Here is a 24,398-nt window from a genome sequence, read left to right on the forward strand (position 1 = left end):
GCAACAATAACAAAGTGTGACTAGCTAGAAGGAAAATAGGAGCTAAAGAAATGAGGCTATGAGAGGTGGCTTCAAACTTAATGACCTAGGGAGAAGGAGAAGAGGACACACTTAGAGCAGTACCTAACTGTGTTACAATGGCTCTGGAAGTGTCAGGAACACCACGAACATGAAGTCGCATCAATGCATCATAAGCTACGTGAGACAAAAGAACATAATCACCCGAGGAAGGCTTTTCCACTACAGTCGGCTGTGTAGTCTTCTCAAAAATAGTGGAAGCATTACTAGCTATAGACACACTGGTCCAAGAAGGACGACCAACAAGTTCCCAACATCTATGAACAAAGTGATTTGTGCTCCCACAATGTGTACAAAAGTGAGGTCCATCACGTTCTTGTCCTCATCCACCACAGGCATGACTACCACAACCACCACGGTCAGTGTCATTGCCCCTGCCTTGGTTTCTCTATCCACTATCACATCCACATCCGTGAGAACTCCACACCGGAGCTCTAAAATTGTGGCTAAAGGATGGTCGGTCCCCAACAATATACATGGATCGATCAAATGGAGCAAAAGTTGGGGTGGATGATGTATTGACCCTTTGACACATGGCATAGATAGCTGTTAGAGGATGAAGAGGGTCCATGACAACAATCAGTTTCCAAACACTGTAATACTCAGAGTTGAAGTTAGAGAGAAATTGCATTGTTCTAGTTTCTTCATGTTGCTTCCATGCATGTTCATAGCCCATTTTAAAATGAGAAGGGAGAGGACGATAGGGATCCAATTTATCCCACATTACCTGAAGAGTTAAAAAATATTCCTTCAAGGATCTTGAATTTTGTTGAAATTTCCCGATGTCTGAGGGCAACTGGAAAATTTTGGATACATTTTGGGTTTTTGAATGCATATCACAAAGGGTGCCCCATATCCTTTTTGCTGAGGTTAGGAACCTGACAGACTTGCTCTCAGTGGAGTCCATTCTATTAAGTAGCCAAGCCATGACTTGGTAGTACTCTTTGGTCCAGGTCTTGAAATTCCCATATGAGGTATCTGGAGGTTCATTCAATATGTAGGAAGGTTTGTCTCTCCTCCCTAAAAATAATTTCACTGATTGAGCCCATTGTAGATAATTGTTATTGTTCAACTTTACTATGGTAATCAACAAGGGATTTGATTATGAAGATCCCACCCCGGATCCAGAAGAGATTTTCTCCTCCATAAGTGTCCACGAGAAGAAACGCAAGCAGAAACAACTGAAAAGGGAGGCACACTATGCAAGAGACGCATATTCATACAACTCTGAGTTCTAGATGAGGACTTGGGGTTCCAAAAACAGCCTTAGAACTGAAAAACAGTGTCGAGCATTAGAAATAGACTTGAATCAAGTGTGAATAGCATGCACACACCTAAAAAAACTAAAAATAATATATGAGAAATAGACTTGAATCAGGTGTGAAAAACAATGTTGAGCATCAGAAATAGACTTGAATCAAGTGTGAATACATCTCACACACTAAGAACATCAACCTAGGTCCTAGACATACATCGGAAATTCTGGTGTATGTTCAGAATCCTAAGGACCCCAAAATCGGCCTAGTTGGACCACCTTTGGCTTCACAGATCATCCAAATCTCCCCCTCAATGAAAAATACCACTTGGGACAGTCACTTAGGATAAAACTTACCCATCACGTGAAGAAGATTCCAAGAAATATCCACCGATTTGAGCAGAATCGCAGAAAAATGAAGATTTGAGGGGTTTTTTTTTTTTTTTTTTTTTTTGTCGGATGAGATAAGTGGCTCAAAACATACATAAGATGAGGTAAAAAAATTCTACAAAAATCACCATAAATCTTCTAAAATTGAGATGCTTTAAACCATGTTTTTTCTGGTCGAAAATAGTCTGTACGGATTGTACAGTGCTGAAGTCAGCCATACGACTGCTAATGTCAGTAGGCTCTTGTAGCTTTGATCAACTCAAAAGTTTTGCTTTGATATCAAGTTGAGTTTGGATAATCTTAGCAGTGAAATGGGGGGAGGGGAGGAAGGGGTTTTGGGCCACACCTTTTATTATAATGCTGGAAATACAAAAAATACTCCACAAGAGCACACAACACCGTGTACATGCACACACCCAAAACACTAAAAACATATGCATCACTTGTACTCCCCATAGTAAGTCTATTTGGCTTGTATGTGGGTTTTGTGTGTTAGGGCCACACCTTTTATTATAATGCTGGAAGTACAAAAACATACTCCACAGGAGCACACAACACCATGTACATGCACACACCCAAAACACTAAAAACATATGCATCACTTGTACTCCCCATAGTAAGTCTATTTGCCTTGTATGTGATCTACTTATGAAGGTTATTGAATGTTCATTTTTGTTTTTAAAGTATGGGTTTGCTATTCCAAGATCATATGCCACAAGAAAATCAAGGTTAACATCTCCCATCTCTTTTTCATTCCCAAAACAATATCCTCCATGCACCTTGTCTTATTCTTTACTATCTTTTCCTACATGACCACTGGAGCCTCCTTTTTTTTTTTTATCAGTCCATCCATCATCTCTGAGAATGGTCTCTTAATTCTCTCCTCTAATCTTGCTTGCAACCAAGGATTTTGGCTAGGTGCAAAAGTGATACACCACAGGGTGTATTGGATCGGTATTCGCCAATTTTTTTTTGAAGGTTGTATCGGCCAATTTTTTGGTCCACAAATTTCAAAAAATTATCAGGCAAATAGGACAAGATGTAAATAACAGCAAAATATATAATTTTGTGTATGTTTCTAACACATTCAATGGTGTATAAGACCATTCTTTAGGAAGAATCTCGTCCTATTATACAGGTTGTATTGGATCTGTATCGTCCAATTTTTTTTATGGCCCACAAATTTCGAAAAATTATCAGGAAAATAGGACAAGATGTAGATAACACAAAAACATATTATCTTTTGTGTATGCTTTTAACATGTATTCAATGGTGTATCAGGCTATTCTTTAGTAAGAATGTTGTCTGTTGGCTTGACCTACTGAAAGTCAATCAAATAAGCTCCGAATTAACACAAATTAATCATGATTTAGTGGATTAGAGTCCATTATATTGCAGTACAACAAAAAGATGATGAAAAAGTGAAAAACGAGGTTTTGTGTGTTAGGGCCACACCTTTTATTATAATGCTGGAAATACAAAAACATACTCCACAGGAGCACACAACACCATGTACATGCACACACCCAAAACACTAAAAACATATACATCTCTTGTACTCCCCATAGTAAGTCTATTTGGCTTGTATATGATCTACTTATGAAGGTTATTGAATGTTCATTTTTGTTTTTAAAGTATGGGTTTGCTATTCCAAGATCATATGCCACAAGAAAATCAAGGATAACATCTCCCATCTCTTTTTCATTCCCAAAACAATATCCTCCATGCACCTTGTCTTATTCTTTACTATCTTTTCCTACATGACCATTGGAGCCTCCTTTTTTTTATCAGTCCATCCATCATCTCTGAGAATGGTCTCTTAATTCTCTCCTCTAATCTTGCTTGCAACTAAGGATTTTGGCTAGGTGCAAAAGTGATACAACACAGGGTGTATTGAATTGTTATTGGTCAATTTTTTTTGAAGGTTGTATTGGCCAATTTTTTGGTCCACAAATTTCAAAAAAATTATCAGGCAAATAGGACAAGATATGGATAACAGTAAAATATATAATTTTGTGTATGTGTCTAACACATTCAATGGTGTATAAGACCATTCTTTAGGAAGAATCTTGTCCCATACAGGGTGTATTGGATCTGTATCATCCAATTTTTTTTTTTGGCCCACAAATTTCGAAAACTTATCAGGAAAAAGGACAAGATATAGATAACACAAAAATATATAATCTTTTGTGTATGTTTTTAACATGTATTCAATGGTGTATCAGGCCATTCTTTAGTAAGAATGTTGTCTGTTGGCTTGACCTACTAAAAGTCAATCAAATAAGCTCCAACTGAACACAAATTAATCGTGATTTAGTGGATTAGGGTCCATTATATTTCAGTACAACAAAAAGATGATGAAAAAGTGAAAATGAAGTGATGGTTTACCTGTTCTAAATTTTCTCAAAATTGTTCATTTTGCTTTGATTTGCTGAATCCCAATCAAGTCTTGTGTGTTGATATGAAAATATGCTTAGATCGAGTTTGAGAATGAGTTTCTCAACTTCCTCTATGGCTGAAATGAAGAAGTAGAGAGTTGGGAAAAATTGAAATGGGTCCTTTGTGGTGCTAGTGGCCCATACACTGACATGGCTTGTGTCAGCCGATACAACTATTTTTTGAAAACGACTGCTTCACCCTCGCATTGCGTAATGTGGGTAACCAGTGTCATTGATTAACTTGAATTGGTCATCCTCATAGTGCGGTTATGATATGGACGAAGCGACGCCTAAGAGATGGAGGACCTCGAAAAAGAAAAAGAAGGAATTTTGCGATATACGACACCATCATATGAACGAGATGTCAATGCAGCCACTTTCAACATCAACTACCATTGAAACTCGAGGACAAGTTTTACCGAATCTGGGGGGAATGATGCATCCAAGCCACATCGGCCCCATCCAAGGGTTGTGATCAAGGTGGATATAGACCATCCAACTGTGTAGATTGAAGATTTCAATCACTTTGAGGGTTTAATTAATCCAATGAAAGATCAACAGTCTTAATGACATTCTAGATCATACCACCAGTTATATCATTGTTGTTAGAAAAAAAAAAAGTCTATGAGTTGTTAGACAAAAAAGTCTATGACTTGTTTAATAAGTTTCCCTTAGTAATTTCGTCGCTCATTCTCTGAGCCACTTTTCGTGTATTAAACGATGTCCGAATAACATGGAATTGTTTCTGTTAGAAAGCCTATTGAGTTACCTTTCAAAGGGAGCCCAATACCTTATGATTCCGATGCCGCTTGAGTCAGTTACGACGAATTTACATAGAGCCTATGGGTTTGTGATGGTATTCAAGGGTATTTTGGTCATTTTGACTATTTCAGTGAAATAGGTGGTTAGGATTAGAAGTAATAGATGGTAAGGATTATATTATGGTCGTTCTCTTGCTTTATGAAAGAATAGAGATGCATGTAAAGAGTTCTTTCTTAGGAGTAATGGTGGAAGAAAAAGATATTTTTTCTCTTGGGCTATAACATGTGGTGCTTCCCTTTGGTATTTGTTGCCTTTAGTAGAAGAAGAGTGGGGGTTTATTGCAATTCCTAGTATAATGGCTAGTAGGTTGTTGGATATTAATCCATAGCCCCTATTTTTATTTTTTGTTGCGTTTGTGGAGAAATTTAATGGTTTTATCTTCAAGAAAAAGGTTCATACCCAAATCTATATTCTTTTTATTCGACTTAGTTACATCACAACCTTTACCCATTTCTCATTCCACCCGGTTGCTTGTGCAATTTGTCACTTATAGGGAGCGCCCTAGTCAACCCTTGGCCATTTCTCATTACACTTGGGTGCCGGTGCAACATGTTGCTTGCAGGCAGTGTTCGAAATATCGGTATTACACAATGTATCGCACCCTTGGGATACATATACATATCGGTTATCGCACGTGATATATCGTTTTTATCGCATAATTTATCGCACTTTTTGGGAAACATGGGGAAACATTGGGAAATTGGTTGAATTTTTCAATGAAACTTTAGGAATTATTAAAAAATACCTCAATACACACTTTTAAATTATAAAATCTCAAAAAAGAAGTACACATAATAGTTTCCTTTGTATAGGGTCTTAAGCTATGCGTTGTCTAATTGAACTGAGACAACTAACTATATTCAGTTATGATGCATAATGTACAACTAATATGCCATGCAAAAAAAAGGATGGACACAGTGGATTTCTCACAAATATCATGGTGGGCCACGCCACGAGCCTGATAGGACCATGAGGTAGATTCAAATCTCATGTGGAATACACCATAGGAAACAGTGATTCTTGAACGGCCACCATTAAAAACTTCTTAGGGCCGCACTGAGGGTGAACCTTAACTATGGGCCCACCATGATATATGGATTCTATCCATACCATCCATCCATTTTAAGAGATCATTTTAGAGCATGAACCGGAGAACGATGTGCATGGAACCCTGATTGTGGCCCCACCCATTATATATGTGTTGTATCCACATTGTCCTTCCATTTGGAGAGACCATTTTAGGGCTTGAGCCAAAGAATGAGGCCGATCCAATACTCAAGTGGACCCTACCACAGAAAAAAGTGGGGACAATGACACCCACCATTGAGGCCGATCCAATACTCAAGTGGCCCTATCACAAAAAATAGTGCTATTGTAGGGCCCACCATGATGATATGTTGTATATCCACTCCGTCCATTCAATTTTTCAACTCATTTTTGGATGTTTTCCCTAACATTAAGTACATCCAAATTTTAGGTGGACCACACCACATGAAACAATGATGATTAAACGTTCACCATTAAAAACATATGAAGGCCCACTTTAAGTAGATGCATCATGTTTGTTTGTCATCTAACCCGTCGACAAGCTCAACCAGAAGTGAATGAAGGGAATATACAAAGATCACCATAACCCAAAACTTTCTTGGCATATAAAATGCTATTAATGATTATTCACCGCTTTTTATGCTGTGGTTCACCTGAGATTGGGATTTGCTGAAGTTTTGGCCTAACATCCTGAAATGATATGAAAAATCGGATGAATGGCATGGATAAAACATATACATCAAGGTGGACCCCACAACCCGTTTGTAAAGTAAGCCAACTAGTTGTTGTACCACACATCAGCAGCCTCGCCGGTGTATGTCTACGTGCATATTAACTATGAAAAGAGAATTAAAGTTATGTGGGCCCTATGATGATGTATTTATTATATCTATATTGACCATCCATTTGGCGAGATCATTTCAGGACACATAACAAAAAATGAGTCATATCCAAAGGTCAAGTGGATCACATCACAAATAGCAACGGGACAGTGATTCCCACCGTTAAAACATTCGTAGGGCCCACCGAAATGTTTCTTCTCCATCCAATCTAATCATAAGGCCACACAAACATGGATGTAGAAAAAAAACAAATATTAGATTGATCGAAAACTTCTACGATCCCAGAAAGGTTTCAATGGTAGATGTTTAATCTCCCACTATTTTTTGCGGTGTGGTCCACTTGATCTTTGGATCTGTCTTAGTTTTGGGCTCAGCCCTTGGAACGATCTCACAAAATGGACAAACGGTTTGGATATAACATTTACTTCATGGTAGGGCCCACAGAACTCGTTGACTCAACAGCCAGGTCGTTGGTGTGCGGTACACCACCCGATCCGCTTCCATAAATGGCATCGGAAGCCATTTTCACAGCAAGAAAGGATTCCGGTCCTTTCGGAATCCTACATCTCAAATCCCAAATCCAAAATCCCTACGATTTTGGCAAATTTTTGGTCGAAATCTCCATTTCGCAGAAAATCTCTCCCCTATTCGACGAAAAAATAGGAAAATCGCGGGTTTTTTTCGCACTTACGGCGCACCACTACCTCTTGATCGAGTGGCCCACCAGATTTAGCTTCCATTCACGCTCACATCTTCTGTAGGTACCAAAATCCCCTCTCTTACATAGATTTCCCTCTTTTTGTTTGGAATTTTTTTCAATTTTTTGAGAATATTGCAAACCCGACATTCATGGCCTTTTATCGTCGGAATTCTCTCCTCAAATGGTTGTTGGCTTTGTAATGTGCGATAGTATTGCTAATATTGGGGTTTTTGCAAAAAATCGTGCGATATATCGCATGATACAAAAAATTTCTATTTTTTTTTTATTATATAAATTTCGGGGACTTTTGATGGGTTTCATCTCGCTGGCAAGCGATAACGGTAATATTGGCTGATATTATCGATATTGCGAACATTGCTTGCAGGGAATGCCCTAACACAAGATTGAAATGGCTTGTCTGGAATATGATTCACGAGAAAGGCATGGCAAAAGTTTTACACTAGTTGCTTCACAGAACCCTCCATCCGTGGTTTGGGATCGACAATGAGAGTGCTAGAACTCACATTGGAGTTAAAATTGTGTGCGCACTTGTGGTTCATTCATTGAGGACCTTGTGTAGCTAAGGAATGAGAATCATTAACCGCATGCAGTTATATCAAACCCTAGAATCAAATCCTACCCAAACACGCCCAATCCAAGAATATAGTCTTCCACTTGAAAAGAAAGGAAAAAACAATGCAATTACCGTCGAATAATCAAAGCTCTCACCAGTTTTGATGGCCTAGATCATATGCCTCACTTATGAAAACATGCACTTGCACAAACCCTAGTGAATGGTTGATGCCCAAGGCTTGTCGAGAAGAGAAATGTCTTAAAAAGCTGCTAGATATTTTCTGTTTATTGAGTTTTATATGAATGAAAACAAAAGAGAAACTCTAACACTAATCTAAGCTTTACATCAAGCATAAAGTATGGGCTAGATGTTATAATCTCAGCCCCCTACACTCTTTATTTAAAGAAAAATGACTAAAATACCCCTATCTACTTAAGTGAGACATGAGCAAAGCAAAAATAAACCAAAATCTGTCCAAAAATAATTCAAATTGGTAATGTAAGGTAAATGATACCAAAAGACCCTTTTGTGGACCTAAAAGTGTACCATAGGTGCCACAATGTGTGGTCTATTGATGGGTCTATGGATTTGGCTCATTATGAAAGATATTTGGGCCCCTTTCCATGCTTTAATCCATCCCAAAACTCCTTAGCAAGTACATAGCCCGATCCATTAACATTTGTTTGCCCACATTCTCATTATCCTCCCTTGGTCGGGAAGGCCTTGACCTTGAGTCTGATCCATTGTCAGCTGCCTTATATGGTGTGAGATCAGCAACATTGAACACATTAGAAGTGTTCGCTCTAGGAGATAGCTCAATACAATAGGCGTTGTTGTTAATCCGCTTCAAGATCTTGTACGGGCTAATATTTTTCTGCCTCAACTTGTTACCAGTGCCCGCTGCAAACATTTCTTCCGCATGTAAATCCACATTAGATCTCCTTAAAAAATCATCTTCCAACGTCGTCTATTTGCTGCTTGCTTGTAACTTGTGTTGCTTGCTAACTTGTTCGTGCACCTATTGAATTCACATCATCAACTCATCAATATCATCAAGCACCTTAGTCATTTTGGGTAATGGTATGAGATCAACCATGTTCGAAGGGTTAGCACCATAGACCACTTCAAATGAGCTCTTCCAAGTAGTTCTATTCTTCTGCTCAGTTATATGCTAACTTTGCATGTGGCAAAGTTAAGCCCCACTGCTTCAACTTGTCCCATACCATTGTGCGCAATAAGTTGCCCAAACTCTGGTTTACTACCTCAATTTGCCCATCGGTTTGTGGATGATAAGCACTACTGAAAGATAAATGAGTGTCCAACTCTCCCTAAAGTTCGACAAAAATGACTGACAAACTTGCTATCACGGTTTGAAGTAATACTCTTTGTCACCCCGTGCAGCTTCACTACCTCTCGAAAATATAACCTCTTAATATATGACGCATCGCTAGTTTTCTTGCATGGAACAAAGTGAGCCATTCTGGAAAATTGATCTACAATAACAAAAATAGAATCATTACCACGCTGTGTACGTAGCAACCCCAATATGAAATCCTTGTTCACGTCCACCCATGGTGCCTGTGGAATAGGTAATGGCATATATAATCCTGCATTCTGCACGTGCTCCTTGGCTGTCTAACATATCTAGCATCTTTCATGTACTCAGCCACATTGCTCCTCAATCATGGCCGATGGTACTTTTCTTCAATCAATGTGAGGGTCTGATCTCGACCCTTATGCCCTGATAATGAACCTACATGAATCTCAGCTAATACTCTCTTAGGAAGAACTATCCGGTATGCACAATCTTGTTCCTCGAAAGAGAAAACTGTCATGTAAAGTATATTTTCCTTGTTGTCCGCTCTCCATTCTGGTCCAAATCTGGCCGAAATCTCAGTCACCAATATACATATCCACCAAGCAATCAAAGCCAATCACTTCGGCTTGCAATGTAGTCGATAAGCTCCTCTTGCGACTTAATGCATCCACTACCTGATTGTGTGTGCCGGCTTTATGCTTCAAACTGAAGGTGAATAGTTGCAAGTACAATAACCATTTCGCATGCCGCTGATTAAGTTTTTGCTGCACATTCAAATATTTCAAAGCTTCGTGATTGGAGAACAATATAAACTCGCGCTGTACCAAGTAATGTCTCCAATGACGGAGAGCCTGCACAATGGAATAGAACTCTACATCATATGTAGAGTACCACACCCTTCGACCACTTAACATCTCACTATAAAAAGCTACGAGCCGGCCATCTTGGCCGAGTACCACTTTGATGCCAATGTAGGACGCATCACAATCTACCTGGAACATGTATCATAGTTTGGCAAAGTTAAAACAAGTACTTTTTCAGCTTTTTCTTCACAGCTTCCAAACTCTTCTCTGTCACCATAGACCATCCATTCTGTCCATTGTTCAAGCAATACGTCAAAGAAGCTGCCAATGATCCCTTTCTAGAAAAAAAAAAAGGAGCTACCAATGTAGCAAGGGCTCGCTTGGTTTTCCAATTATAACGGTAAATGGCTGTAAATGGGTAATGATTATTTACTCTTGTAATTATGTGGTGACATCACCTACATTTGATTGTAATGATGATTTTGCTACATTGTTCGTCTCACCCAAAAATCATTGTAAATATGGTAGTTTTATAGTGTGAAAATGTAATGATTACAATTTACTTTACCTACTTCATTTACTTGTGTATTTGACTCTCGATTTATGAGCCATAATTCCTATTTGAAACAAACTCTTGGAAATGATAATGATGACTTATTTACTTTGCATTTCATAGGAAATTGGAAAACCAAGCTGGCCCTAAAGTTTCTAATGAATTGCCGATTTAAAAGTAGCCAATCCAAGAAAGCTTTGCACATCATATATGGTCTTGGGCGTGGGCTATTCTTGTACTGCCTACACCTTTTCCTGATCCACACCAATACCATTTGAACTCATGACATAGCCAAGGAATGCAACCCGGTCCTCCCTAAACTACAAATTATTATTATTATTATTATTATTATTATTATTTTTGTATTAGCATACAACTGCTCGTCTCAAAGTGTGACGTACACTTTGTAGATGATGCATATGGGTGTGCATATCCAGACTGTAAATTGGGATGCCATCAAAATATACCACTATGAACTTTCAATGTAGGGCTGTAGGCTGTAGCACCTGATTCATCACTCGCATGAACGTGCTTGGTGTGTTAGAGAGACTAATGGCATTACCAACCATTCATACAACCCCTCTCACATCTTGAACGTGGTCTTCCACTCATCACTCAGGAGGGTCCATATCTAATGATATTTGCTTTGTAGGTCTATTTTAGAAAAGATTTTCGCTTTTGAAAGTATATCCAACATGTCATCCAATCAAGGTATCGGAAACCTATATTTTATGGTGATCTTGTTGATGGCTTTGCTGTCGATGCACATCCTCCATGTGCCATCCTTTTTAGGTGCTAGTAGAGCTGGGATTGCACCCGGGCTCATACTTTCCCTAATGTATACCTTTTCTATTTCTTGGCGACTTGTTGTTTCAATTCATTTTGCTCTTTCGGGCTCATCCTGTAGGTTGCTCGCTTGGGTAAACTTGATCTCGGCACCAAGTCATTGCAATGTTGGATATCCTTCATTGGCAGTAATCCCGGTGGTAGCTCATCTGAGAATATATCTTTTTATCCGCCAACTAGCTCTTCTATCGGTTTACTCGTAGGGGTGACAACATTAGTATTTTTTCGAATCAACGTATAGACCACATCATGACCCTCTATCTCTTTTAGAAACCTTGCATGGGGCAGAAGGATGATGTCTCTCGTGGTCGCGGGTTTCACTAGGATCCCCTCTCATGGATTTTAATAGTATTTTCTGATTATCATTTATGAATGTGTATGCATCTTTCCAACCATTGTGAATGGTTCACAGGTTGTATTGCCATGGTTGACCCAATAATGTGGTGCACATCCATCCCTTGGATTGCATCGCAACCACACATTATCATGATAGGTTTTGCCAATTGTGAAAGAAACTAACCAACGATGGGAAATTTTTTTACCTCACTACCTTGTTTAAACCAAGCAAGTCTATACGGAACTAGATGCCTCTCGGTCTTCATCTAGATCTTTTCTACTACATCCGAGATGACATTTTCGCAATTGCCTCCATTTACGATCACCCCATAGGCTTTGCCATTCACTGTGCAGCTGATATAAAAGATGTTTGTCCACAACCAGTCATCTTCCTTAAGCAACTTGGGTGCCAAAAGAGCCTTTCAGATCACCAAGGTTTCTGGACCATCACCACATATTCCGTTGTCTCCACCGTTAGTATCATAATCCGCATCATGCGTTCCTTCTGTGGTCTCGCCCTCATTGTCAACTAGTTGTTCCTCCACAATTGCTTTGTAACAACCGGCCAAATTGACTTGCTGCTTCTTATATTCGGAGGATATTCCCAACTTCTTTGCATTTGTAGCATTGGATATTTTTCTGACCCGTTTGTCCAACTGCCTCGTCGTTCAGAACTCATGACCCAGACGCTAGAATGGCATTTGTGGCCCAACTCGAATCCCCTGTAGGCTTATTATTGTTACCCTGAGTACCAGTGGATTGATTAGAAGCTTCCATGCGATCATACTTGGCTTTGCTTCTCTTTTCAACCAAGCGGGCTTGCCTACATGATTCTGCAATGGTAAACATTGGCTGAATCCCCAACTGATCTACAATGGTGGGCTGCAACCTATGCATGAAATGAATAACCAGTTGCTCTTTGGTCTCGGATAAATTATTTTGAGCCACCAGATGATGGAACTCTTCCACATAATCTTCTGTGGTCTTATCTCCCTGTCATATATGCTGTAATCGTTAGGAAAGAGATTGCACATAGTCGATGGGTAGAAAGGTCTCCTCCATGAGAGACTTATTCTCCCATGTTTTCACCTTGGACTTGTCGTGTCTTTCTCAGGTGGCCTTTACCTGTTCTTACTATGTTGAAGCTCTACCTTTCAACTTCATGGCGATAATTTTAACCTTTTTTTTCTTCGTCCACATCATTGTAATCAAAGATCATTTCCACTGCATAAATCCAATTTAGAAAATCGTCCCCATGCATATTACTATCATTTTCAGGGACTTCCACCTTTTCTTCTAACTCCCTACTTTGGTCACGATAATATCCCCCCTTCTTCCCACTCGTTACGGCCTAACAAACTAAGCTTCATGATGAAACAAGTTAATGTCACACCCATTCGACCCCATTGTCATCGTTTTCATAAGTTGGTGGTTCACTCCTCGCTAATAAAGTAGCGAGTTGTTGGGTGATGGTTTGCATTTGCTTCTCTAACGTTGGAAATCTCTATTCTACTGGATTCGGTGTTTTAAATATCGACAATATCGGCCGATATATCCCACGATATATCCTTGTATCCCACCAGTGCGATATGAAACACACAAGTAGTGTGATATATCCCACATATTCGATCTGGTGGGCATTTTCGAATTTCAATAATTTTATTTTCTGTAAATCATATTAAATTAATGTCAATTTGTTACAAATCCATGATTGTTCATATTTTGCATGGAAAATCATGGATTAGGAGCTTCGATTTCGAGATTTGGAGGAGATGGACCGAGTTGTGGGATTTTTTATTTTTATATTTTATTTTTAAATTTTTAAGTAAAAAATTCTTACAAATCGTTAGCAATCTTTCTATCTAAGCATCAATCAAACATGTAACCTAATCTAGTGATTCTTCATTTGCTTTTGAATGTATTGCTTGTGTTATGTATTGCTTGTGTTTCCATGTCTTCTTGCATTTATAAATTATATAAATAGACATTCAAGACACTTGCATCAATTCAGTTAGACACTTCATAGATTAGGACCCCATACAAAGAAAACCTATTATGTGTACTTGTTTTTTGTAATGTTTTGATTTATAAGTGTGTATTGATGTCTTTTTTAACAATCACGAAGTTTCATTGAAAAATTCAACCAAATTTCCAATGTTTCCCCATGTTTCCAACAACAGCGATACATTACACGATACAATCGATATATCCCATGCGATAACCGTTACGTATCCGTATCCCAAGAATGCGATACGTAACGCGATACTGATATTTCGAACACTGACTGGATCTACATCTTCCTCGTCCATTATTCATGCACCTCGGCCTCTGCCTCTATGTAGCATCCTTGTAGGATGAGAACCTCACACAAGAATGAAACAATGGCAGAAGCGGAAGCTTTGATACCAAATCTGGTGTAGCTAAGGAGTGAGAATTGTCAACAGCGAGCAGTTATATCAAACCTTAGAATCAAATCATACCCAAACATGTCAATCCAAGAATATAGAGTTTTCCACTTGAAAAGAAAGGAAAAAAATAAAACATTGCAATAACCAATGAATAATCAAAACTCTCACCAATTTTGATGGCTTAGATCATATGCTCCACTTTTGAAAACATACACTTGCATAAACCCTAGTGATAACCTTTTATCTCGAGAGCTTGTGCCTTCTCACACTTATCAATTTATTGACTTTAAAACTATTAATTTTTACAAACATTCTTTGAAAATTTTAAAAATATATAGAATTTACATTTTTCTAGTTTTCAAAAGATAATTTGCAAACAAAATATTTCATATAAACTCAATAATTCATCGGTTGATGATATGCCCAAGGCTTGTAGAAAGGAGAAATGTCTGAAAGACCCACTGAACGTTTTCTGTTTTAATATGAAGGAAAACAAAAGAGAAGCCTTAACACTAATCTGGACTTTACATCAAGCACAAACTATGGACTAGATGTTGTAATCTCAGCCTTACACTCTTTATTTAAGGAAATTGACTAAAATACCCCAATCCACTTAAGTGAGACATAAACAAAGAAAAAAAAAAACCCAAAATTCGTCTAAAAATAAACTAAAATTCGTAACTTAAGGTAAATGCAACCAAAAGACCCTTTTGCGGACCCAGAAGTGTACTATAGTCTATAGGTGCCAAGCCATAATACATGGTCCATTAATGGGTCTATGGATTTGGCCCATTATGGAAGATATGTGGGCCCCTTTCCATGCTCTAATCCATCCCAAAACTCCTCATCTTGTACATCAGCTTGATGTATTAACATTTGGTTGTCCATGTCCTCATCAGGATCGTGGCTTCATTATTAGCTGCTTTCATGGGTCTGATTTACTGCGCTAATCAAGAGGCACTCTTTGGGGTGAATCTTCAGTTATGGCTGAGAATATCAGTTCCCACCCATGAATATGCATACATTACATGAAGATAACCCAAAACTGTCTGCTTGCCAAATTAGCATGCAGATTGTCGTTCCCACTAACTGGTAACATGTGCAGGACATCTGGTCCATGCCGAAGGTAGGGGCCACCATGAATATCACCTGTCTTAAAGATTAGGAATCTGCTCACTAGGTGGGCTGTACTTGTATGTTGAGCCAGAGTGTTGGCTGTCCATTTATTTTGATGGCATGGGCAACTTGATGAGTGGGTTGGTCTGCCTTTCCTGCCAGGTGATAGTCATGGTGGAACCCACCCTTTGCACCAACACCCGACACAAGTGACATGTTGGCAGGAAGGAAGGGGCTGCATGCTAATTTAGCATGCAATCCACAAAAGGTGATCAATGCTCATATTATCTAGATGTTATGTGCTTATAATTATATCAATACCTTTTATCTAATTTATATGCATGCATAGATGTACATATGTATCATTAATATCTCACTATCATCATCTGAGACTTCTCTTTCAACTAATTGGGGTCAGCTGTTTAATAATATCTTTGATTCTCTATTTATATTTATTATACTCGGAAGCCATGAGCATTTCTCCAATAATGTGTAGATGTTGCTAATTTGAAGATGTCACCTGTGGGTGTGGGGTCCACATGCATTACATTGATGCTTTGGGTTGTAGGATTCAAACATCTAAAGAGCATCCACTTTTGTCACAATGACATGGGTATAATGTTGGCAATTCGTCTGCTTAGTGTTTGCCATGTTGTGCGACAAGTCCAACGTGGGTTGACTCTGGCACATCCAAATAACATGATTGGGTAACTTCGTTATTGTTCAAGGATTCAAATTGTAAATCATGATTAGCTCGCCCCATGCACTTCCTCATCACAACACACATCTAAATGCAGTATGCATGCCAAAAATTGTATTTTGGACATCTGACCTTGGGCCTCCCTGGGAAAATGACCTGAAGCAGAAATCAGGCAATTCAACTCTTAAGGTAGGCCACCCTTAGACAAAAACAACAAATGATTTTTAAGAAAATGCCAATAACCCACATCTGGTGTACAGGCGGCCGTTTGATGAGTTCACGGGCCTCAGGTTTGCTCGGATCGTCCCTACAGTTGGACCCACCTTATGCATGGGGCAGAGAATGAGGTGTACTTCAATAAATCTGCTGAAGTTTGAGGCTTCATGTGGGGCTAGTAAACCTCTTCTAAAGTGATGTGAGGTTTGCTTCCTGGTGGCAGTATTCTGTTATATTAAAGCTAAATATCATGGCTTTGCCATTTGGTATTCAGGGGAACAGTTGGCAGAAAATTTTAGTCCAATAAAACTTAAGGTTTTTGGTTCCTGAGCATTGCTTGTTGGCACTTCCAGTGAAATAGGATACCATGCTTATTCCTGTTTTTTTGCTTTGTTTTGTTTTGTTTTGTTTTGTTTTGTTTTGTTTTTTTTTTTTTCCGCTTCAAAACATTATCATTATTCAAAATACTACTTTTTGTCATAATTTCTTCCCATCCTCAAGTGGCAGCCTTTGCCATGATCAATTGCAAGAACCTAGGTGACAGAGGAAGGTTGATGTCTGGTTGGCAGCCAATTGTAACACTTTTGCCAATCTAGCACTAAAAAGCCAGCCCCAAATTTTTTGGAGAAAGACTAAGATGATGCTAATTAATGTTTATTTCCCTCCCTCTCTAAGACTAGGATGATGATGATTATTGTCTCTCTCTCTCTCTCTCTCTCTCTCTCTCTCTCTCTCTCTCTCTCTCTGCAGCTTTGTGATTGGGTTGATTTATATGTTCTTGTAGGGGTCAGAGTGGAAGGAGAAGGCTGAAAACCTTGAATTGGAACTTCAACAATGTTACAAAGCTCAAGCACGGTTGTCTGAGCAGCTTGTGGTGGAAGTTGCAGAATGTAGAGCCTCAAAAGCAATGGTTCAAGAGAAAGAAGTTGCTATCACTGATCTGCAAAACGAAGTTTCACAATCAAGGTTGTGTTTGTACTCATTATTTCCATGGCCTGGGAATGCTATATTTGATGTTTCAATGAGTCACAGGAATGACCATGATTAAGGTTGGTTGAGAATTGCGCAGGGAGGAATGCTCTCGATTAAAGGAGGTTTTAGAAGAAAAGATAGAAGCTCTAGAACTGGTGATCGAAGAGAACCAGACTCTTAAAGCACAACTAGAAGAGGTTACAACAAAAGCTAAAAATGCAGAAGCTGAAAACAAGATGTTGATTGATCGTTGGATGTTGCAAAAGATGAAGGATGCTGAACGGCTTAATGAGGTATCTCATTTTCTGTTAGTAGACATGATTCAAATTTTTCTGCAAACATTTCTTATCGATGATTTGCTGGTGAAAATATTTGACTTGGTAGGACTGACTGCTTATATGATGCTTTTGTATGTTTTTATCTTTCCTTCAAAGTATCTCTATCACATCACCATTTTGGTCAGATGCTACTCAAATGGCATCTATCTGGTAGAAATCTGCTGTGGGACGTGTTCATGCTTGGCAGGCACGTCTTGCACAACATACTACAGACATCAATTGCTTACAAATTCCCCCTTTGTGGGTAATGTGCAAAGTCGTGCTAAGGTGCAGCCTGGGGCATAACTGTGTTTGCATTTGAAGTTTATTGCAGGTTTCGTGTTATTTTGAGCACCTAACTGCTCAAGCCTGACCTTTCATGTATGTGGGTGCTTTGTGCTTAGTTGTTTGTGTAAGTATTTTGGATTGAATGTCCTCATTGTGAGGTTCCTCTGTTTAGATAGAAACTCTAGGCTAATGACAAGGCTGAATTGCAGCCATTAACATCAATCTAGGCTAACAAACAAGGAAACAATAACTGTATAAGATATATACAATCAATAACTGTACAAGATATATGCCATAAATAGATGACCTAATTATGGCTAAATATATGCTGTCCTGATTGACACAATCATGCCATAATTAGATGACCTAATTATGGCTAAATATATGCTGTCCATGCTATCCTGATTGACATGTTGTGCATGCTGTCCTGATTGACATCCCCCCTTAAATTGATGTTAGTCGATCAAGAAGCATCAATTTGCCCACAAGGAACTGATGGCACTGTCGTGTCATGGCCTTGGTAAACGTGTCAGCTATCTGAAGGTCAGTGGAAACATGAGGAAGAGAAATGATACGAGTGTCTAAGGCTTCCTGAATAGAATAACAGTCCACCTCAATGTGCTTTGTTCGTTCATGGAAAACGAGATTAGCAGCAATCTGAATGGCACTAGTATTATCAACATGGAGAGGTGTAGGATTAGACTGGGAAAAATCAAGCTCAGCTAGAAGCCCACGAAGCCAGACAATCTCAGAACAAGCAGTAGACATGGCATGATATTTGGATTCAGTAGAAGATTTAGAAACACGAGGTTGTTTCTTACTCTTCCACGAGATCAAGGAATCACCAAGAAACATGCACCAGCCTGTGACAGACCGGCGAGTATTAGGACATCCGGCCCAATTCGCATCATTATATGTAACAAGGCGAAGAGGAGAGCCAGTTGGGAAGAATAACCCACGGCTAGGGGACCCTCGAAGGTATCAGATGATACGACGAACGGTAGCCAAATGTAGATGGCGTGGAGTCTGCATGAACTGGCTAACCTGCTGGACAACGAAGGAAATATCAGGTCGAGTAATAGTCAAATAGTTCAAACTACTTACCAGCTGTCGAAATAGAGTAGGATCAGACAACAGATTACCCTCATGACGATACTTCGTGTTTACTTCTAGAGGAGTATCCACAGAAGAAGTATCCTGAAGACCAGCTAAAGTAATCAAATCCTGTGTGTACTTATGTTGATTTAGAATGATACCGGAAGGATCCATGTGAACTTCCAACCCCAAGAAGTATGTAAGAGGACCAAGATCCTTTATATGAAACGATGCCTGAAGATGTTGCTATAGACGAGTGATCAAGTCTGAATCCGTCCCGGTGATAACAATATCATCAACGTAAACAAGAAGAACAATACTAGCAGAGGTCTTACGAAGAAACAAAGAGGAGTCATATTGACTTTGCTCAAAGGAAAACTGAAGCAAGGTAGACCAGAACTTATCAAACCATGCCCGGGGAGCCTATTTCAACCCATACAGAGATCGCTTCAATTTACATACATCAAAAGAAGAGGAGGAGGTCAAGCCAGGCAGCAGGGCCATGTAAATTTCCTCTTTGAGATCACCATGAAGAAATGCATTTTTAATGTCCATTTGATGAAGTGGCTAGCCTTGGGACACTGCAATAGAAATAACCATCTGCACGGTAGTCATCTTGGCGATTGGAGCAAAGGTCTCCTCATAGTCCACCCCATATTCCTGTCTGTTACCAAGTGCAACCAATCAGGCCTTATAGCGATCCAGAGTACCATCAGAACACAACTAAATCGAGCAAACCCATTTACAACCAATGACTTCAACATTTGTTGGACAAGGAACAACATCCCATGTGTGATTGTCTTGAAGAGCCCGAAGTTCTTCGGCCATCGCCTCATGCTAACATTCATGCTTAACAGTCTCGGAATAACATGATGGAATTGAAATAGAGGACAAAGTAGTATGAAGAGATGTTGAGAAAAGCTATACCGATCAGGAGGACGAGAGACTCTAGTAGACCGGCGAGGAACAATGTTAGAACCCGGATCATCCGCAGAAGCAACAGTCTGAACAGGCTCAGATGTCGGGTCAAGCTCAGGAAGGGGCAAAGTCGGTCGTCGGCATTCATACACAAATTCAGGTTTGAATCGCTCAGGAATAGGAGTCAAGTCATCAAAATGAGGAAGAACATTGATCTCAGGCAATGATGCAACATGAGTAGAAAAGAAAGACTGATTTTCAAAGAAAACAACATGACGAGAAATACGAAATCTGTTAAAGCATGGATCATAGCAAACATAACCTTTGTGTGAATTACTATAACCCATAAAAGCACATTTAATAGATTGGGCAGAAAGTTTGTGTCGTTCATGTGATGGCAAATGAACAAAACAAACACAACCAAAGGTATGAATATCAAGATAGTTGGGATGCTGATGATGAAGATGATAGTAGGGAGATTCAAAATGCAGGACACTTGAAGGCAATCTATTAATTAAATAAACTGCCGTGGATAAGGCTTACACCCAAAATTTAGAAGGAACGGAAGATTCAAGCAATAACGTTCGAACAACCTCCAACAGGTGGCGATTCTTACGTTCAGCAACACCATTCTGTTGAGGTGTATAAGGACAAGAATGCTCAGAAACAATTCCTTTCTGCTTGAGAAAGGCATGAAATTCACGAGACATATTCACCACCCGAATCGGACCTTAACACCTGAAGAGAACTAAGTTTTAATGTAAGCCACAAATTGTTGAAACACAGAAAATACCTCAGATTTAGAACAAAGAAAATAAATCCAGGTATACCTACTATAATCATCAATGAACGTGACAAAATATTTATAATTTGCCTGAGATATAACAGGAGTAATACCCCACACATCACTATGGATCAAATCAAAACAGCTTTCCGCATGACTACCATGAGCAGGAAAGGAAAGACTTACTCTCACCTAATTTACATATTGAGCAATCAAAAGAGAGATGAGAGGAAAATCGATCTTTATTACCCAACAAACCAGAGTTTACTAAATGAGATAGAACAATAGAGTTGGGATGACCCAAACGTTTGTGCCATACTTCACCCTTATTGTTTACAGTAGTACAAGCCAAAGAAATGCAAGAAGGAATGGAAAAATGTAGAGGAAACAATCGTCCAACTTTAGGCCCCTTCGCAAGTATCTTCCCTGACACCTGATCCTACACAATACAACCATCACGAGAAAACCCAACATTACAGTTGTTATCAACCAATTGTCCAACGAAAATGAGACTAGTAGAAAGCTTAGGAGATACAAAAACTTCTTTAACTAATGAATTAATATCCCCAACAACATGAATAGGTAACTGACTACCATCAGCAATCTGAATGTACGATGAGCCATGATAATTCCGAACATTGGTAAGAGTGTTGGAGGAACTAGTCATATGATTAGACGCAGCAGAATCAACAAGCCAAGGTAAAGATGGTAGTGTACTGTTACCTTGAAGCCCTAAGGCTGAAAAGGCTGAAATAATCATCTGTTGAACTGTTTCAGGAGTAAGAACAAAGGGATCACCAGTTGTAGAGGAATTAGCGGAAGCAGAAGTACCCACCGCAGCTTGATAGGCATTAGTTTGGCGATTCTGGGGACGAGTTGGATAGTCCTTGATAATATGTCCTAGCTTCTTGCAATAATTGCAAGATTTCTTGGCACAGTGAGCAGCAATATGCCCATATTCCTTGCAGCTGAAGCATTGGACCTTCCGCATATCCCTACCCTTGCCTTTCTCGTGAGCTGCATAAGCGACATCATTAGAGGTCATGCAGTTCTGCTGAAAAGTAGCCTGTGTTGCAAGACGCTGCTCTTCACGAAGTAATTCCCCAAAGCACACATCCAAAGAGGGAGGAGGATCACGATTCATCAAATTGGATCGAGTTGCTTCAAATTTCAGCCGTAACTTCATTAGAAACTGATCTCTCTTGCTCTGTTCATGAACCTCCTGAACAACAGAGAGAGATGCAGCTGGTATCTTAGTATAAATAATGTTAGCAAATTCACCCCACAAGTTCTGAAACCCAAAAAACTAATCTTGTATGGAGAGATCGCCCTGAGTGTAATTGGCGATCTCATATTCCAATTGAAAGTGTCTGACTATGTGGTCCTGATTGTAAACCTTCTTTAAATACTCCCACATATCTCTTGCGGTCTTGTACAGCCTCGGATTTAGGACAATTAGAGGATTAATAGATCCTAAAATCCATGTTATGACTCTAGCATCTTTCACTTTCCACTGACCCAATTTAGAAAGGTCAGTAGGAGTTGGATCACTTCCATCTATGTGACCCCATAACTCTTTCCCCAGTACAAATAGGCGAAATTGAAATTCCCCGGCAGAATTATTTTTGCCTGTGAAGCGCACACCAAAAGAATTCGAGTTGCTAGTAGACATGGTGCCCGGAACACAGTAATAAAGATATAATACTAAATCCACCTCACCCCTAGTCCAAAAATAAGCCTACAACCAGCAAGCCTAAAACAAAAAGAGATCAAAATGGAGTTTCCAGCAAGAACTGGACATGCCAACAGCCACTAATCACCACAAAATGAGAGTTTCCAGCAAGAAAGAAACTTCCTACCCTCAACAGAAACTGCCGAACAACAGTTTATAACCCACCAGAATTGTCTACACCTTCCTTTGAAGGTATTGACAGCCAAGGAGACCAACAGATTAGTCCCAACCCAACCCAGAAATCTCATAATAGGCTCTGATACCATGTAAGTATTTTGGATTGAATGTCCTCGTTGTGAGTGATGGGGACATCCCGCGCACGTTGTCCACATATGCACGCACAGCACCCTCCCTACGCTCGTACACCAGGAGGGCCCCACCGTTGATTTGGATCGATGACGATGTCCAGGGAGGGCTTCCTAGCTAGAAGACGAAGTTTTGATTCAAAAGAGTGGGCCTGTTTGTCAAGAAAAGCCCATCATGGGATCTCATCATCGTGGCCCACTAGTCAGATTGATTTCATATTTTAGATTTTGCTTATTAATGTTATCTAGAACATCATGGAGGCTTTAGATTTCTTTGATTAGTTTTTATTTTGGTTTACTTCATCGCTAAGTAATAGGTTGTGCACATGGCACGAGTTTTGGGGTATACGGTTTTCTTATAAATAGGCACCCCTTGTAGCTTTTTTCATTCATTAAAGATTAATAAAAATTCTGCGCTTTCCGACTCTCTGAGTTGTGAAGCCTAATTGGGTGTGAAGCCCTCCCTTTATCGAAGTGTTAACTATCGTGGTGCGAAGCCACATCTATCTCGATTCGCCCCCATCTATCGCTATCTCTACTACCCATCTTCTACTATCCCTTCTTCTCATCTCACTCCATCATCTACACTTCGAATCAATCATCTATTGCAGCAATTCTCCTCCCTACATCAGAATTTCAGAATCTGGCTCTGTAGGAGGGCTGAAACTTCGGCGGAGCACCACACATAAACCGTACATCGGATTGAGTTGAGATTTGAGGGTTTTGGAGTCCATCCCTGGCCGATCAGGGCCAAGGTGGCCTTTTTTTGAATAGTGGGCCCCACACACGTGCGGCGGAGATCACACGCACGTGCGTCTGAGCCATTGTTGTTGTCCACGCGCCGGTTCGTCTCTCCTCTCTTTCACTCCGCTTTCACCCAAAATCCCTAAACCTAACCCTAAATTATTCAAATATCCAATTTTATGCCCCTTTTCTTACCCTAATGTTCCCCGAATTGGAATTTCTGAATCCCTTGGATTAAGGACTGATTACTATGCATGTGTGGATGATTATTTCTTATCTTTAAGTATCGTTTGGTTCATAATTTTTATTGATCCAGCCCTATCATGTGTAAGCCTGGACCCGCATAGATTCCCCTTAATTGAATGTTTGGACTTTCATGTGGGATATGGAATTTGTGTAATTGTTTCTGAACTACCGTTATCTTAAGCTTGAAATCTCGCATATCATATTTAATTTTCTTGTCCTGCACCAGTGAGGTTCCTCTGTTTATATAGAAACTCTAGGCTAATTACAAGGCTAAATTGTAGCCATTAACATTAATCTAAGCTAACAAACAAGGAAGCAGTAACTGTACAAGATATATACAATCAATAGCTGTATAAGATATATGCCACAAATAGATGACCTAATTATGGCTAAATATATGCTGCCCTGATTGACACAATCATGCCATAGTTAGATGACCTAATTATGGCTAAATATATGCTGTCCATGCTGTCCTGATTGACATGCTGTCCATGCTGTCTTGATTGACAGTTTCCCTAGCAAACTACATGCTTCTTGCCCTTCGGGGCGTGGGCA

The 24,398-nt window shown here is 39.5% G+C and overlaps 1 protein-coding gene across 1 annotated transcript in view; it reads left to right on the forward strand.

Annotated features, from left to right (window-relative positions):
- Positions 1-24,398, forward strand: part of LOC131246166 (autophagy-related protein 16) — a 64,071-nt gene that overhangs the window by 16,523 nt on the left and 23,150 nt on the right. The window contains exons 3-4 of the mRNA XM_058246074.1: positions 17,227-17,408; positions 17,512-17,707. Coding sequence (XP_058102057.1) covers positions 17,227-17,408; positions 17,512-17,707 — 378 coding nt within the window. The remainder of the gene's footprint in view (positions 1-17,226; positions 17,409-17,511; positions 17,708-24,398) is intronic.

This window comes from Magnolia sinica, chromosome 5, assembly GCF_029962835.1.
Source record: "Magnolia sinica isolate HGM2019 chromosome 5, MsV1, whole genome shotgun sequence".
Taxonomy (NCBI): domain Eukaryota; kingdom Viridiplantae; phylum Streptophyta; class Magnoliopsida; order Magnoliales; family Magnoliaceae; genus Magnolia; species Magnolia sinica.